At 43.1% G+C, this 17,514-nt stretch overlaps 1 protein-coding gene across 7 annotated transcripts in view; it reads left to right on the top strand.

Annotated features, from left to right (window-relative positions):
• Positions 1-445: 445 nt before the first annotated feature.
• lsm14b (LSM family member 14B) overlaps positions 446-17,514 on the top strand; it is a 40,202-nt gene continuing 23,133 nt past the window's right edge. For 3 of the 7 annotated variants that reach the window (XM_033041920.1, XM_033041921.1, XM_033041924.1), the window contains exons 1-3: positions 521-801; positions 3,334-3,488; positions 4,091-4,226. In XM_033041920.1, coding sequence (XP_032897811.1) covers positions 681-801; positions 3,334-3,488; positions 4,091-4,226 — 412 coding nt within the window. In that variant the 5' untranslated portion in view covers positions 521-680. Of the gene's footprint in view, positions 802-3,333; positions 3,489-4,090; positions 4,227-5,439; positions 5,578-17,514 lie in introns of all 7 variants that reach the window. The other 4 variants (XM_033041918.1, XM_033041919.1, XM_033041922.1 and 1 more) reach the window with 3 other exon arrangements.

Genomic DNA, 17,514 nt, shown 5'->3' on the forward strand with positions numbered 1-17,514 from the left:
ACTAAGACCCTTCTGCCGAACTTTTCCACACTGGCCAACATATCCCATCGACACTAGTCCCACCTGCCCACTTTCCTCTAAACTTGTCCTATCCATGTACCAGTCTAAATGTTTCTTAACCGTTGTGATATGTGCTCATAATGTTTTTTCTCCCGAGATGCTGCCTGCCCGCCTTTTTACTCCAGCATTTTGCGTTTATCTTCAACGTTCATACAGTTGGGTTGCAAGCAACCCGTGGAACATGAGCCATCAAACAGATGATTATGGCTAGATTTAAGTTCGTGTTTTTTTTATTTTTGTCCATCTGCGGTCTGCTGCTTGTCGCGGATGGGGAGCAGCTGTGCGCACCTGTGTGGCACCTCTCCAGCGCTGCGGCGGCAGCGGCGATGCTAGGCGAGTGCAGGGGGCGCTGGCGGACGGCGCCGGGCTGCAGGGGGCGCTGGCGGACGGCGCCTGGCTGCAGGGGGCGGGCGGGGCGCTAGCGGAGGGACGGCGCCGCCCGCCATATTTAAGCGCCGCGGGGAGGGGGGGGGGTGCTTGGTGTGGGAGGCGGTTCTGACGGCTTGTGCGACCGTCGAGGGGGCTTTTTCGTGACTGTCTCGCCACAGGAAAAGAAAGAGCGAGAAATATATAAAGATAAAATAATATCTCGGTAGCCCGCGTCTCTCAGGCCCGTCAACATGAGCGGCGGCACGCCGTACATCGGCAGCAAGATCAGCCTCATCTCCAAGGCTCAGATTCGCTACGAGGGCATCTTGTACACAATCGACACGGACAACTCGACCGTGGCCCTGGCCAAGGGTAAGAGCGAGCCCCGGGGCTTCGCCTCGAAAACACGGCGCCCGAAACCCCTCCTCACCCCAACACCCACCCATACCCCACCCCTCCCCCCCCCATACCTCGCCGCACTCCCCCCCCCCCCCCTACCTCACCCCCCCTAGCCGCACCCTCGCCACCCCCCTGGCCTCACGCCCCCGCCGCACCCTCGCCACCCCCCCCCTCGCCTCACCCCCTCGCCACCCCCCTCGCCTCACCCCCCCCATACCTCATCCCTCGCCTCGCCCCCCCCTCGCCTCGCCACCCACCCCTCGTCTCACCCCCCCTCAAACCTCCTCGTGTCACCTCCCTTCCCTCAAACCTCCCTCCCTCCCCACCCATACCTCATCCCCACTCATACCTCACCCCACCCTCGCCTCACCCCACCCCCCCTCGCCTCATCCCCCACCCTCGCCTCACCTCACACCCCCTCCCCTCACCCAAACAGGGTCCTCTTTCTCCCCCCCCCCAAACATGGTCCTCTTTCTCCCCCCCCCCTTCAAACATGGTCCTCTCCCCCCCCCCCCCCCCCTCCCCCTCCCAACAGGGTCCTCCCCCAACTGGGTCCTTTTCCACTCCCCCATTCTGCCCGAAACAGGATCCTTCTCAGCTCCCTCCCTCCCCCCCCCCCCCCCCCCCCCCCCCCCCCCCCAAACAGGTCATTCTCTCCACTTCCAACAATACGGGATCCTTTTCTCTCTTCCACCCTCCGCCGCCCCCCCCCCCCCTCACATTCCCCCACACCTCCCAAATAGTGTCCTTTCTCTTCCTGCACAAATGTGATCTTCACGGATGATACCAATCTACTGATACTTAAAATTTACCCCTGATCTTGGTTTTCACCAGGATGTTCTGAAATTTTACATTGTAAACCTTGTATGAGAGCCAAGAGATTACCTAAGGAAAATCTGAAATAAAAGGGTCATGCAATGTTTGTTTGTGGAGGGGACAAATTGGGGTTCATGTTCCAGGGTGATCGATAAAGAAAATGCTGCCCATATTTCAATAACTATTTTGTTTTTGGTACTAATGTCTGACTTTTTTTGGTTATTGTTTGCCTTTCACAAACAACCATGATTAATTTTGAGACAAAAAAAGACTCCTAATGTTTCTGGTAATGGTCCAGACCTGAAGCGTCATCTATCTGTGGATAGATGTATCTTCTATTAATTTTGCAACTTTGTAGTTGCCTTTAACTCTGCTCACCTTGAAATTTGGTCTGTATTTGCTGGATTATTGCTTTACTGGCATAATTCACTGCACGCTGCTTGCACGTTGCAACATTTTAGCTTGAATCACGCAGAAATTTGTATGTATTTTGAAAACTGAATGTTGCATTTTTTGCCACCTAAATAATTCGCTGAGCAACAATTTGCTTGTGGAAGTAATTTTTATCATGGTGCTGAAACTGGGAAGTGTCACTGAAATGGTGCTGGGGCACTGGGTTGGTCACATGATGGGGAATACGATGAGAAAATGCAACTTATATACAAGGAGGTTTTATCATTGATTTGGAGTTTTGAGAATTATTTTCTTATGCTGCTAATTTGACACTGTCCACTATCTGATTTAATCCGAATAAATAAACCAGTATTAATCATTAATCATTAAACAATCTTGCATGAAGCACTATTTATAGTGGTTGTTGAATTGTTTATAATTTACTTTAATTTCTCGATCCAACATGCATTTCACAGTTTAATTTATTCCTTTTTGGGTATCCTTAATCACATTGTGTAATCTTTGTAGATCTGTCAAGAATCTAGACAAAATTAAAGTATTTATATTTGGCAAATCTTGTGGGGGGTTTTATTTTTTGAGAAATGCAACTGCAGTTTGAAGCCAGAAAATCTTGTGTAGTTATCCCATTTATTTTACTCTAAACTACTTGGTTAGGTGGCAAATTGGGTTGGGGGCCTTCAAATTGAATTCTCAAGATTCCAGAATCTCCAGTCTCTTGTGTCTCTAATGTGTTAACATGCATTGGTTTACATTTATTTATTCATGGAATATGAATGTTGACATCTATTATCTTATCCCCAATTGTTCCTGACCTGTGAAGGTAGTTAAGACCATTCATTTTGTGGAAGTGCGGGTCAATCAATGCAAGGATAACACTGGAGCTGACATTCTTTGGTACTGCATTAGGAAGGAAAGTGTCAGCACAGGGAGGGCCTTTGGTCGTTAATTTATTTATTGCAGAATGTACTGAAAACATCCATAAATTACACCTTGATGTAATTATGAAATATTTACATACATCCTGCCATTTAATCCTTTCTACACAAAAATAAAGTGTATATGATCATGGTCAAATGTGTTGGAATTCTGTTGCAGAAATGATATGTGGACAGCACATATTGTGACAAATGAATAAAGTGATACAATTCACTAACTGGCAACGGTCATTCCTTATCAATTCAAGGGTAGCCTCAAGTTTAAGATAGCACTTTGGTGATCCAGATGGATTTGGATCCTTATTTTCCATTCGTGATTTTTGAAATGTTGTTTTGATAGTGCGATCATTTGGTACAGAAGATCGGCCCACTGACAGACCAATTGCCCCACGAGATGAAATCTATGAATACATCATCTTTCGTGGTAGTGATATCAAAGATATTACTGTGTGCGAACCTCCAAAACCTCAACCTCAGGATCCTGCCATTGTACAGGTAAATAATTAAATTAAAAAATAACAAAAAGTTAGAAATGCAATGCGATTTAATTGGGTGTGTGGCGAAGCAACAGAAATGTCTATTTTAAACAGAATGCTTTTCCTTCAGTTACTGACCCATCTAAAGCAATTTACTGACTTTCAAATATTCCATCTTTTGCATAAACTGGTGATGGACTCTTCAGGTATCACCTGAACAGATATTTCCTTATGATTCAAGTTAGTGTTAACGCTGCTCTAACAGCAAGTTCAGGACCGCAAAAAATAGCCTTAGTTCATGCTTTTTTGTGAAGCCTGTTCTCAAAGTGATTTTGAGTGTTAGTTCAGAGTTTTACAGAAGGAACTATGGACATACTGGTCAATAAAATCACTGAATGGGCACCACTTTTCTTTTGGCACCTTTGACTGCATGGCAAATATTCGATAAAATAAATCTTGTGGCTGTTGAGTTTTTCATGTTGCTTATGCTAACTTTTTAGATTTCTTTGTTATAAAAGGATGTAAATATAATAAATTATACTGTAAGACATTGCATTATGCTTGATGTCAATTCCAAGGCACTAAGAGTATTAGCAATGACCTAACTTCCTTTTTTTCCAGTCTTCCCTCAGCACTTCGACAAATGCTTCATTTCAACCCCCTGCGTCATACAGTCCTTTCCGTAGTATGACTCCATACAGCCAGTTTGCTGGAGGATCCTTGGTTGGCCAACAATATGGTGCTTCTGTGGGTTTAGGTCAGTGCACTATTCCCTCGGTCTGCTGCATAATTAGTGTGCAGTAACTTAATGTATTTTAAATATTAATATCATTGTATGAATTGTAGAACCTCCACTCCAGGACCTCACACCATCACAGTTTAAGAGCATCAAAAAATCTTCAGTAAAGTATATTTTAATGTGCACCAAGTCTTATCATGTAACTTCCAACTGTAGCTTTAGTTGAATCAAATGTAAACCAGACTAAATGGTGGTTAGTGCATTGTCACACTAGTTGCCAAATCAAAAATTGAAGTAATTTGTTCTCCAGTGTTAAAAATCACTTTATTTGGTCAAATGATGTGCAGAATCGAGTCGCAGTAAAGCAGTTTACTAGATTTTTCGTCAACCTCCAGTAGCCCAAATCTTAAGATTATATACCTTGAGGGGTAATTTGAATTTATGATTGTTTTGGCATGTAAACATTGTGTGCACAGAACCCACCTCTTCAAATATTGCTCATGGTAGTGCTTGTTTGACTGCTGTTCTGAATTTTATTGTGATTGCAAAACACTTAACAATATTCTTAAATATTGGACAAATTAAGTTTTTAAAGTTGAAATGGTGGAGCCTCTTCAATCATTGCAAGTCTATGATCTGTTTTTATCTGATCTGTTTTGAGCAGTTGCACTTTCCTGAGAAAGTTCAAGTTATGTGAAATTATTTGTCTTGTTAAAATGAATTATGCATACAAACCTAATTTATGTATGCTTGAGTCCTTGCAGTGAAATGTTGGGAGATTTACAATAGAGTACTGTAACATACAATAAAACGCATACCTGCAACATTCTTCATCCTATGCAAGACTATTTTGTCTGCATCTTTGTGGGAGATCAAGAGAGACTGAATAGCATTTTGACTACTTTGTGGCATTGTCACTACCCCATTCCACTCGTACATCCTTTGTTATGAATTATTTGCAGCTAGAAATTGGAAGGTTCTTTATATTTAGTTTACTGTCAGGTTTTTCACCTTTTGCTGTATTCCATTTCTCTACTTTTATTCTGGTATTATTACCAAGTGGTATGTAATAGGTCCTGGTGATTTAAAAAAAAATATTGGTTTTGACAGCCAGTGAATGACTAACAAAGTTATTATGAAGTATCTTTATAGAATTTATAGATGACTTTAGTCAAAATTGGCAGCATTGATCTTCTGGTTCCCTTTTTCTCTCTTTCCTGCACTTTAACAGGATGTTCAACACCCATTCAAATCACAACTGTTTCTCACTCCAGTACTGATAGTCCTCCCTCACCTCAACCAGCCTTTACAAAGCTTGAAATACCACCCGAACCAGCACCTTTGCAGAAAAGCCAACTGATTTCTCAGGGTAACGTCTGTCTGTAGTCTGCTTAAGGTTGTTTGTAATTATGCTAGGTAGTTGATGTTCTGTCTTGCCTATCTTTGAAATGCACCTTTTATGCAGCATGTGGTACGTGTTTGTATTTTTTTTTTACTGATTGATTCATTCATTCATAAATATGAGACAAGCTTATCATATATTTAGTATTCCAAACCAGCAGTCCAAATGGGTTTGACTTATTCTTAAATGACTGTGTCACACTTAAGCATTTTAATTTTGTTGATTAATGATGACCAAACCTTCTGTGACAATTTGTGCATTCTTATAAATTGTTCTCATTCCTGTTGGTGCTTAAATCACGAACTGGTGACTTGATTTGCTTGTCTCATCCCTGGTGTTCAGGGATTTTTTTTAATTTATTGATGCTTTGCAATTTTGTAATGATGCTTTGTGATTTCTTTCAGTTTCTTATTCCTTAAACCAACACTAACATTTTGGCTTGCAGGCAGAGTATGATAAGGGGTACATATGGCCTTCCAATTTGGATATATGTGATCCTCTTGTAATACTTCAGCAATTTCATGTGCTTTTTAGTTTTTAAGATTTTTATTACAATTAATGCTACTGCCGTGCTTTCTTACTGAAATTTCCTTTCTAATTTAAAATAATGGAAATTGCATTATTAATATTGAGTTGGGCACGTACAATCTACCACATTGATTTGGTTCCTGTGCAGCTACTCATATTCTGAGATGCAGTTGGTTCTATGCTGAAGATGTTATTGGAATGGACAGAAAGTAAATGCTTTAGTACATACGTACCAATCTACTGACTTGAGTAGTTTCTCATCCCTACTGTTCTGGAAGTTTAGCCTGTTTCTATATTGCAGGTGCTCGGTGTATATCTTGTTACTGATTTATGTAGTGACAGGATATTTAAAAAGTAGTCCTGCTTGCGATTACTATGCAGTGGGGTAAATGCTATACCCTGCGTTTGTCATGCTAATTTTGAATAGTCAACTTTGCAAACAAGAAGTTATCATGTCATGTATGTACATTATTAAAACAACGAAATGTAAATTCCAGATGCATATAAAGATGAAGGGAAGTGACTTGCAAATAAATGATACAAGTCTTGATAGTTTCTAGTGCTAACGTTGCTGAAGCCGTGTGAAATAATAATTGAGCTATCTATTCAGTGTTAAGAATTGTGCTCCACAGCAGGTATTGGTTCAGATATCAAATTAATTCCCTTATTCCCTGGCTGCTTTTCCAAAAAAAAACCTTAGTGAAACTTGTAATGTTTGGTGGGCCGTGTGGGATGGGAGGACCCGTTGCTCCTCCCGTACAGCAAGTGGCGCTGCACAGGACAAAGGGAGATGTTTTGTACATAGTTATCTCTGTCTGTACACACTGTGTGAGTGTGCAGTCAAATCATGCGGTTGCAGCCATTTTTAGTTGGCTTGTTGTCAGCATTGAGTTAATGTAATAAAGACTTCTGTTGTACCTTGAAGACTCAAGTTTTATACAGACATGGAACAAGAACACGAAAGTGGTGTCAGGATACGGAGACTTTGGATTGCGTCTAAAAACCCAGATAAGAACCTATTTTTCGATTTTTTTGAGTTGTGTAGTGTACTCAAACTAACATGTCTCAGCAATTCGATCGTTTCGATCCCGAGCGAGAAGGGTGGTCGTCGTATTTAATGCGCGCTGAGTTTTATTTTGAAAGTATGGCAGTTATGATTGACCTGAGGAAGAAGGCTCTCTTGTGTTCATCAATGTCTCCAGAAATTTTTGCACTACTTAAAAAATTTACTTACAGAAGAAGTAACTGAAGTTTCATATGCTGAAATCACAACGGCTTTGCACCTGCATTTCGAAGAAAGTCAAAATTTCCTTGCAGCTCACCTCGATTTTTACTGGACGGTGCAACAGGAAGGGCAATCGATCACTGAATTTCTTGTCGAACTTCGCACAAAGGCATGTGATTTTAAAGCTCAATGCTGCGAAAAGTGCCAAGACAATGCGTTGCGGAATAGACTGGTCATGGGCTGCACGCGATTCTCAAGGAATCGGACGCCTCATTGAAGAATGTGCTGCAGTGTGCTAAGATGGCAGAGGTGCTAAGTAAAGAACTGCACAAACGGTGAAACAGCGTTGAAACTCCCTCAGGAGGTGCATTCAGTTCGTATAACTCGTCCGCAATGCCAGAAACCACTTGATCGACCCAGAGCAAATCTGGAGAAAGAGGGACAGTTCCAGAAGAGCCGTCCCCCTGTGGGGGGAGGATCGAAACCCTGCTACTGGTGTGGCTCGACTGCTCATCACCGTGAGTGCCCGTATATCGAGTCCGTTTGTTATGCCTGTTACCGAAAAGGTCATTTCCAGGCACTGTGTCAATCCGTAGGAAAGCTGAGAAAGGGCAAGAGAGCGCAAAACACAGTAGACCAAATCGCAGAGACCATTTCTATTGAAGTGCTCGGTGTGTCCACGATCACTGACAAGCCGAGGATTTTGCTGCGGGTCTCGAACGTCGAACTACAGTTCCAGGTGGACACTGGTGCGGCTGTGTCGCTAGTGGGTCAGGACATCTGGTAGAGGATCGGATCACCGAAACTGAAACCGGCCAACATCCGCCTTTTTCGATACGGATGACAGCCCATTCCCACTAAAGGCAAATGCTCAGTCGCCGTTTCCTGTAATGGTATGACACAGATGTTGCCGCTGATTGTTATTGGCAAAGAAGGTACATTCCTGTGTGCCATCGACTGGATCCATGCTTTCAAGCTTGACATGGACGCCTTGATCTACAATGGATCAACTATGGCATTGTCATCTACAACATGGTCAGCAAGTGCGAGAACAACTTGTAGAAGGTTCTTGACCAGTTTCCGGCTGTTTTCGCACAAGGACTCGGGCATTGCACAAGGATGAAGGCACGGCTCATACTCAAAGACGATGCCGTCCCTAAGTTCTTCAAACCAAGACCAGTTCCGTTCAGTAGGATGGACGCCGTCAACAAGGAACTCTGCCATCTTGAAGAAATGGGAATTATCACCCATGTGGACCATTCAGAAGCCTTGTGGCAAGGTGCGCATCTGTGGCGACTACAAAGTGACTGTAAATCCTCAATTGCACATTGATCAACACCCCATACCAAGAGTGGACGAGCTGTTCGTCAAGCTGCAAGGAGGACAGTACTTCTCGAGATTGGACATGTCCGACCCGTATCTCCAAGTGGAACTGGACGACGAGACAAAAAACCTGCTCGTGATCAACACGCACCAGGGACTGGTCAGATACAACCGATTGTCATTTGGACCGGCACCGGTGCCAGCCATCTTCCAGAAACTGGTCGACAATCTGGCTGCTGTGATTCCGTACGTAGCCGCCTACCTGGATATCATAATTGTCACTGGCCGGACAGAGGAAGAACACCTGCAGAACCTAAACCAGGTCCTCATGGCACTGAACAACTATGGCATGAAGTTGCGCATGGACAAGTGCGCATTCTTCCGACAACAGGTCACATATCTCGGACATGTGATCTCGGCAAGTGGTCTGAAGCCATCGGAAGAAAGAGTGAACGCCATTGTGAAATTGCCGACGCCCGAAAATGTGAAGTAGCTTGATAGCTTCATGGGCAAGGTGAACTACTGTGGCAAGTTCATACCGGTACTTTCAACTTTGTGCGCACCATTGAACAACCTACAAAAACAGGACGTCGAATGGCACTGGTCCAAAGAGTGTGACCATGCATTCACCAGGTTGAAGGAGATGCTTGCCGAGAAGACGCGTTTGGTCCACTATGACCCATCGAAGCTGATCTCGCTGGCCGCCGATGCATCGCCGTATGGTCTTGGAGCTGTAATCTCACAAACGGCGCCGATAGGCAAGGAAGAACCAATCGCATCCAAAACACTGACGACCGCCGAGAAAAGCTACAGTCAAGTGGATAAAGAAGCACTGGCGATCGTGTTTGGTGTCCGAAAGTTCCACCAGTATTTGAGTGGGCGACATTTCCTGCTCATCACCGACCACAAGCCGCTGCTGACTATTTTCAGTCCGGAGAAACGTTTGCCTGTCATGACGTTGCAGCGTCTACAAGGTTGGGCCCTGATCATGATGCGTTATGATTACCGCATCATTTACTGACAGTCTGCCGAGCATTCCATGCCGATGCACTGACTCGTCCACCGATTGGACTCGACCTGACGTTCGATAAAGAGGAGGCAATTATGGAAATTGAGATGGATGTGAACTTGCTCAACACGCGGGTCATCGCCGATTTCCCCGTCTCTGCAAGGACGATCGCCAACTACACGAGCACAGACCCCATTTTGTCGAAGGTACGACATCTTGTCACTCAGGGGTGGCCGAACAGTCCCAAGCTGGACAAGGAATTCCGCTCATTCCAGAATGCGCAAACGGAAATCTCCTCAAAGGATGGCATTTTGAGTGATCATTCCGACGGAACTGCGATCGCAAATTCTGAAAATGTTGCACAAGACACACATTGGAATTGTGCGAATGAAGGCGCTCGCCCGCATGCATGTGTGGTGGCCGAATATCGAGACCGATATAGCCGACCACTGCAAGGACTGCACACCATGGGTTGAAACAACGCCGAATCCGGCAGAAAAGACCTCCGCATGGCCCGTCCCTGAACAACCATGGCAGCGAATCCACATAGATTTTGCCAGACTGTTCCTGGAGGACATGTGGCTGGTTGGCATGGACGCTCATTCGAAAAGGCCACATGTTATCCAAATGAATAAATATCCGACCACCGAAACAACCACTTCTGCGCTCGACGATTTGTTTGCCATTTGGGGATTGCCCTTAACAATCGTAAGCGACAATGGACCCCAATTTGCCTCTCAAATGTTCGGTGACTGGTGTAAACATCTGACATCAGCACCTTTTCATCCACACTCAAATGGTGAGGCAGAGCGGCTCGTTGGCGTTTTCGAGCAGGCCATGAAACATGCTGTAGGAATTGAAAAGAAATCGAAACAATTGGCATTGCGCGATTTCTTACAGCAATATCGAACCGTCCCAAACTGCACTACCGGTCGAGCTCCAGCGGATATGACGCGCTCTCCCCTATCAGTTTTGAACCCGACGGCGCACACTCAGGCAACGAAGTCGAACAAGTCCAAATTTGACATTGGCGACGACGTATGTTACCGCAATTATATGGCCAGGCAAAGCAAATGGTGCGCTGGCAGGATCATGGCTCACATTGGAACCAAAATGTACACCGTCCAAGGACAAGAAGGACAATGCCGAAGGCATGATGACCAATTAAGAAGCCGCGTTCCTTCATTTTTTTAATTTAACCTTTATTTAACCAGGAGAAGTCTCATTGAGATTAAAAATCTCTTTTACAAGAGAGTCCTGGCCAAGACAGGCAGCAGCACAGTTCCACAGTTACAGACAATAATTTAAAAACAACAGAGAACATATAAATAGAGTCACAGTCATAACATCATCAAACAAAGCATGTACAGACAGAAGAGCCCGCTTCAACATCATTAAGAAGGGATTTAAATCTGTTTATAGAAACCAGCTCCTTAAGTTTCAGTTCATTCTGCAGCTGGTTCCATGCGAAGGGAGCAGCATAACTAAATGCCCTTTTCCCCAGTTCAGTATGGACTTTAGGTACAGTTAGTAAGAACAAGTCCTCAGAGTGGAGCTGATAAGTTCCTGTGCTTTTTCGAATTACATACTTCTGCAGGTATGAAGGAAGAACACCGAGGATAGTCTTATAAATAAGGATATGCCAATGATGGAGTCTGCGGGTGGACAGGGCAAACCATCCAACTTGAGCATACAAAGTGCAGTGGTGTGTGAGGGTTTTAAAATTAGTAACAAATCTCAGTGCTCCGTGGTAGACCGTGTCCAAAGACTAGGCATTTTGAAGATGCATTCATATATAAAACATCACCATAGTCCAACACAGACATAACGTTGCAGCAACAAGTCTTTTTTTGGCTTCAAAAGAAAAACAAGATTTGTTTCTAAAGTAAAAACCTAATTTTATCTTTAGTTTTTTCACAAGTTGCTGGATATGAGGTTTAAAAGAGAGAGAATCGTTAATTATAATTCCCAGATATTTATATTGAGACACAGATTCAACCACAGAGCCCTGCAAAGTGGTGATAGGAGGGAGGTCCGAGGGCTTTGATTTAGCTTTAGTGAACAGCATGAGCTTTGTCTTGTCAGCATTTAAAACAAGTTTTAAATCACACAGGTTACGTTGCACAGTGTTAAAAGCAGTTTGGAGCTGACAGAGAGCCTGATTTGGGGTAGACGCAGAGCAATGACGACTGCGCAGAACCTGACCAGAACCAAGCAGTCGGACATCCCCGTGCCGAATCGTGTGGATACTGGGGTGCCTGACTTACTCCTCCCTTGGCTTGACGAAGTTCCGCCAGACGAACTCCCCGCCAATCTGCTTGTGAACCTTCGTGATCGACACGTTGCAATCGTGGTATTCCCCCAAGGCAACTCATTCAGGAATAGAGACGTTCAAACTGGAAAGGGGGAATGTGATGTTTGGTGGACCATGTGGGGTGGGAGGACCCGTGCTGCACAAGACAAAGGGAGATGTCTGTGTGCACAGTGTGTGAGTGTGCAGTCAGATCGTGCGGTTGTAACCAGTTTTAGTTGTCTAGCTGCCAGCATTGAGTTAATGTAATAAAGACTTCTGTTGTACCTTGAAGACTCTCAAGTTTTATACAGACATAGAACAAGAACACGAAAAAACGAGTTTGTATTGTGGACCTGATTTATTTCTTAAGCATGTCAGGACTTGTAGGCTGTGGGCCGAGGAGCTTTATTCTGCAGTTTCGTGACCCAAGTCACCAAACTACATGAAATTTTCACATATTGTGTAAATATATTTATATAAATCACCCCTGAAACTCGATATGAAGAAGACTTGCACATTTTTATTAAATTAGAGAAAAACCGGAAAAATGTCGGGAATTTTTTAGTCCAATCAAAGCACGTTTAACATTGAGTTGTCTGCCAGTTGGCCAATCACGCGCTTTGTTTAAGGCTAGCACACAAAATGGCTGAGGGGGCTTCACAGATGCCTGTTTTACTGGAGATTCCGATTTGTTGTTCTGTGGAATAAATGTCGTGGAAACTTGCAGCAGGTTAATTGTATTTAGTGGGGAAAGCATTAAAAAGGCTGAAGAAAGTGCTGCGAAGTGGATTAAAGTGCAAGAAAGCCTTCAAAGTCCCTGCTGATGTGCTGGAACACAAAGAAGGCCCCCATGAAGGCCCCGCGATCGGAGCACTTTTTCCCGGTAAGTTTTCGCAGGCAGCTCCGAGATTAGCTGTTAAAGACTTATTACTCTACAACAGGCTGGCATTAGTGACAATGTTTAATTGACTGTGTTATAGTTTAGGCCCTCAATTTCATGAATGAATGAATGAGTGAGTGAATGAATGAATAAGGAATGAATGAATGAATTTATTCACATTATATTAAATTAATTAAAATCCATACAGATAGATTTTCATAAATTCAGACTTTAGTCTTACCTTTCAGTTAGAGTTGATTCATGGGGGCCTTCTTTGTGTTCCAGCTCATCAGCAGGGACTTTGAAGGCTTTCTTGCACTTTAATCCACTTCGCAGCACTTTCTTCAGCCTTTTTAATGCTTTTCCCACTAAATACAATTAACCTGCTGCAAGTTTCCATGACATTTATTCCACAGAACAACAAATCGGAATCTCCAGTAAAACAGGCATCTGTGAAGCCCCCTCAGCCATTTTGTGTGCTAGCCTGAAACAAAGCGCGTGATTGGCCAACTGGCAGACAACTCAATGTTAAACGTGCTTTGATTGGACTAAAAAATTCCCAAAATTTTTCCGGTTTTTCTCTAATTTAATAAAAATGTGCAAGTCTTCTTCATATCGAATTTCAGGGGTGATTTATATAAATATTGTTATACAATATGTGAAAATTTCATGTAGTTTGGTGACTTGGGTCACGAAATCCTATTTCTAGACACATTTTTGATGCTCGGCCCACAGCCTATTGGAGGTTAACTCTATGTCCTGACATTTTGGTTTGATTTGTAAGCTGCATTATTTAGAAGCAAGTGAAAATGCACAACATTACAATGCAATTCTTAGCCTGCTGCATAGTTCAATTGTTTTCTGGTGTAGTACTTGAACAGTGAAGCAAAGGCATAATAATGAACATTGGGATGGAAGGCAAGGGAAGATATTCATTCCATAGGAGGAGGGTTTCTATCTGCATTTGGCTGTGCAACAGTATTGTAACTATTCTTTATAGTCTCTCCTGCTTAACTAAAAACTTGTCTTGAAGCCAGCCTTATAAGGAAACTCATAAATCAGATTTCTGAATAACTAGATGTTGCTAATAGTTTGTGGTTTCGGATGCACGTGAAAAAAATGATTTCAATGGACCATCCTGGCTAACCTACCCATAGATATCTGAATAGGGACCATAGGGTCTCGAACCAAAACGTCACCCATGCCTTCATTCCAGAGATGATGCCTGTCCCACTGAGTTACTCCAGCTTTTTCGTGTCTATCTTCGGTTTAAACCAACATCTGCAGTTCCTTCTTACACATAGATATACATTGTTGCATGTGTTTGATGGTCAAAGAAATGGCCACATAATCTTTTCCGTGACAATATTGGCTGATCTAACTAGCAATTTGTACGAATACAGATGTACGGATTTGCTTTGTAAAATACGGATTTTTAAAAAATCGTCCTGACTTCCTGTTTCATCTTGCTGCTTAAAAACTGCAAGGATATAAAAAGTCGTACTGTACCTCTAAAAATGATAGCAGATTAAATCTATTAGTATTTTAAATTTCAAGATTATTTTTGTAAGCTTTGATCTGCCTATCCCGCTCTAGGTTTAAATAGCGCTGTCAGTTTAATGCGTGGGAATTTAATGAACAGCGCTATGGGTTCTAAAAATAGGGCTCCCAGCTGGAGCGCTATTGCCTTTACACATAGCGCTATGGCCTTTACACATAGTGCTATGGGTCACAGACTGTTAGGGGAGGGAGAAGGAGAGAGGGAGTGGGTGGGTGGGAGAAAAAAAGGAAGGAGAGGGAAGAAGAGAGGGGGAGGGAAAGAGGGAGGTGAAGGAAGAGAGAGAGAGAGAGAGAGAGAGGGAGGATAGGAGGGAGAGGGAGGGAAAGAGGAGAGGGAGGCTTCCAAAATGGCTTCTACATCATCATCTGGTGCTAAAAGCCATTCAAACAGCAGTATACAAAGAGATGGCAATGAATTCACTGTCAAGTAAGGTGCATAGAAGTCATGTCAATTGGTAGCACAGTTACGCATTCTTGTACTCTTGCATGGGTATGACTGCACATTAAAAAAACACTTTTTTCAGCAAAATGGCACCGTGTAAAAATACCTATTTCCTCAGCAAAATAGTGATTTTCAGGTACTCGAATACTGAAATGCTCTGACAAAACTTGGCAGCTCTGAACTAATGCAATTGTGTGGAAAGTTAAAGCACTTTCACCAGTGGTGGTTAGTTGCAAGTTGATAGCAACTGAAGCTCTATCACTGTTTATTTTTTCTAAAGTGAAAATCTGGTTTGTACCTCATGCTGTGAGACAAATATGCCTCGTACATTAGTTTGAAATCTGAACACTTTATTTTGTCGAGAGGTCTTCTGATTTGAGGATCAAATATTTAGGTTCACTTAATTTTGCATCCTTTTGAGTTAGTTAATAGTTTAAGTCGTCTCATTCTAAGTAATCTCGATCCACATAATTAGCTGTTGACATTTCAAGGATCCTTTTGAAAATCATCTTGCAATTTTAGCTGGGTAGAGTGAAGTGCAGTTGGAATGCTTGTTACCAACCTAATTATTCACTGCTAATCATGTTTATAAGAGCTAGAGCTAACTGATGTTGTAATATTTTAAAATGACAGATGATAAACCGAGCAAAATTTTTGCAGATATGTTTTCCACCTAGATTGCTTTGTAATATGTGATTTGAAATTTTGTGTGTTGGAATGACACTGCTTTCTGAGTGCCTTGGAAGTTCATTGATGTAGAATGTAACCCTTTATTTCTCCGCAGATGCAATATGACCATGCGTGTTTCCAATTATTGTTTGTATTGCTGTGATTCTAATCATAACTAGCTGTACACAATTAATTATTGGAAACCAGTTAAAGAGCTCTTACAATTTTGATACAGGTCCCCAAAGGAGCCTCTTCCTCTCAGCAGCCAGGATTTTGTTCCTCGTGGACAATGTTATCAATGCAAATGTTGTTATCGTTAAGCTTGGTGTCAAAAATAATACAGCAGTCACATGTCCTTCAGATTTGAATACCCCTGCTATTACTCCAGATGGCACCTGGGATGCGTATTCAACAGTATTTAGTAATTGCAGCCTCTTTATACATAGCTGCAAATGTTCCTCTTCTCCCCATTGATTTTTTTGCTCCAGGTATATTCACACTGCTGCCTTCAGTAAATTTCTCTGGTTTAGTATTTCTTCGCTCTAACCTTGCATCATGAACGATAAATCATGACTTTCAATCTTTAATCTTGTTATGAGGCGCTCATTCTGAATACCCATAAAACTTTCATGTTGCTGGGTTATCTCTTGTATCTTTCTGTTTTGGAGTTGCCGAGACGGAAGTCAAATTGGTGGTTGGGATCAGTCTGTAGAGGAGTCAAAATTATCAGTATTTGGAAAATTTTACTCATCCATTACAGGATGCTGAATAGGAAGTGTGACACTGGTGATAATGGAACTGCTGAAAGAGGTGGTGACATCTAGCTGGGTGTTTTCATTTCATGTGGGACAGATTTTTTGATACCATGTTAATGCTAAGGTAAGAGAGAATGTTTGAAGGGGGAGGTCATCAGATTGGTTTATTGTTCTAAGGGAAGGATGTGAAGTGGCAGAGGCAGCTAAATAGATGACTTCAATTTTGATGGTTCATGCTAGGTGAAGTAAAGGAAATAAGCATTTGAGATTTCCAGCTATTTGTGATCAAGGATAAAATATTGAAATGACACGTGTATTTGGATCCTAGAAATCTGAGGTAAATGCTGGAAATTCTCGAGATAAGCAGCAACGTGTGTGTGTGTGTGCGCATGTGTGTTGTGGGGGGGGGGGGGGGGTGAGAGTTAATGGCTTGAGATTTCCTGAAAGCATGTCTTTGCTGACATTGCGCGGTAGTTAAATTACATCATGCAATGCCCTGTTGTCATTCAGGGCTTCACTGAATGCGCCCAGGTCCTAGTCCAGAATGTACAATTACCAATTGCGTAATTTCAACTGCGACGCGTTATCAGCAGATTTCAGGCCATTAACTCGAAGTCCAGATGAGGTTGAGATCTGCCATCACCTCCCCCTCCCCAAATGTTACCATTGGATTCCAAGATCAGAATTTGAGAAGCGAGGAGCACAGGCAACAAGGTGGAGACTTCTCTAATTATAGGTCCACCACTGATTTTCCAGCATCCTTGGTTCGAGAGCCTTTCTGGATTATCTGTTTTGCCAAGCCAACAGAGGTCATAACCTCCAAGAGGAGTCCAACAGTATCGGAACAGTCTGCTGAGGCCACCTGGGAGCCTAGATACCAGCCCGCAAAGTCGGCCTCGGAAGATGGCTATGGGAACAAATTTCAGAGCCCCAGCCAAATTCGACCCGCCGATTGGATGCGGGAAAGTTGGCTATGGAAATGAATCTGCGCTGGCTCTGGCCGGGTAGAAGTTCCCGAGCCACGGCGGCAGGGGACAAATTCGACTCGCCTATCGGCTGATGAGTCCTGATGAGCCACCTCATCCATCTTAGGCGCCACTTTTTTGGGGTAGCACTTCTGAAGGGGATTTCAAGTGCACTCTCGTAATTTTGTCCAGATTAAAGGAGCTGCTGGATCACCAGTTGCCGGATAATTGGTGGTGGGCCTGTATGTGGAAGTT

The sequence above is a fragment of the Amblyraja radiata genome, chromosome 23 (genome assembly GCF_010909765.2).
Source record: "Amblyraja radiata isolate CabotCenter1 chromosome 23, sAmbRad1.1.pri, whole genome shotgun sequence".
Lineage (NCBI taxonomy): Eukaryota > Metazoa > Chordata > Chondrichthyes > Rajiformes > Rajidae > Amblyraja > Amblyraja radiata.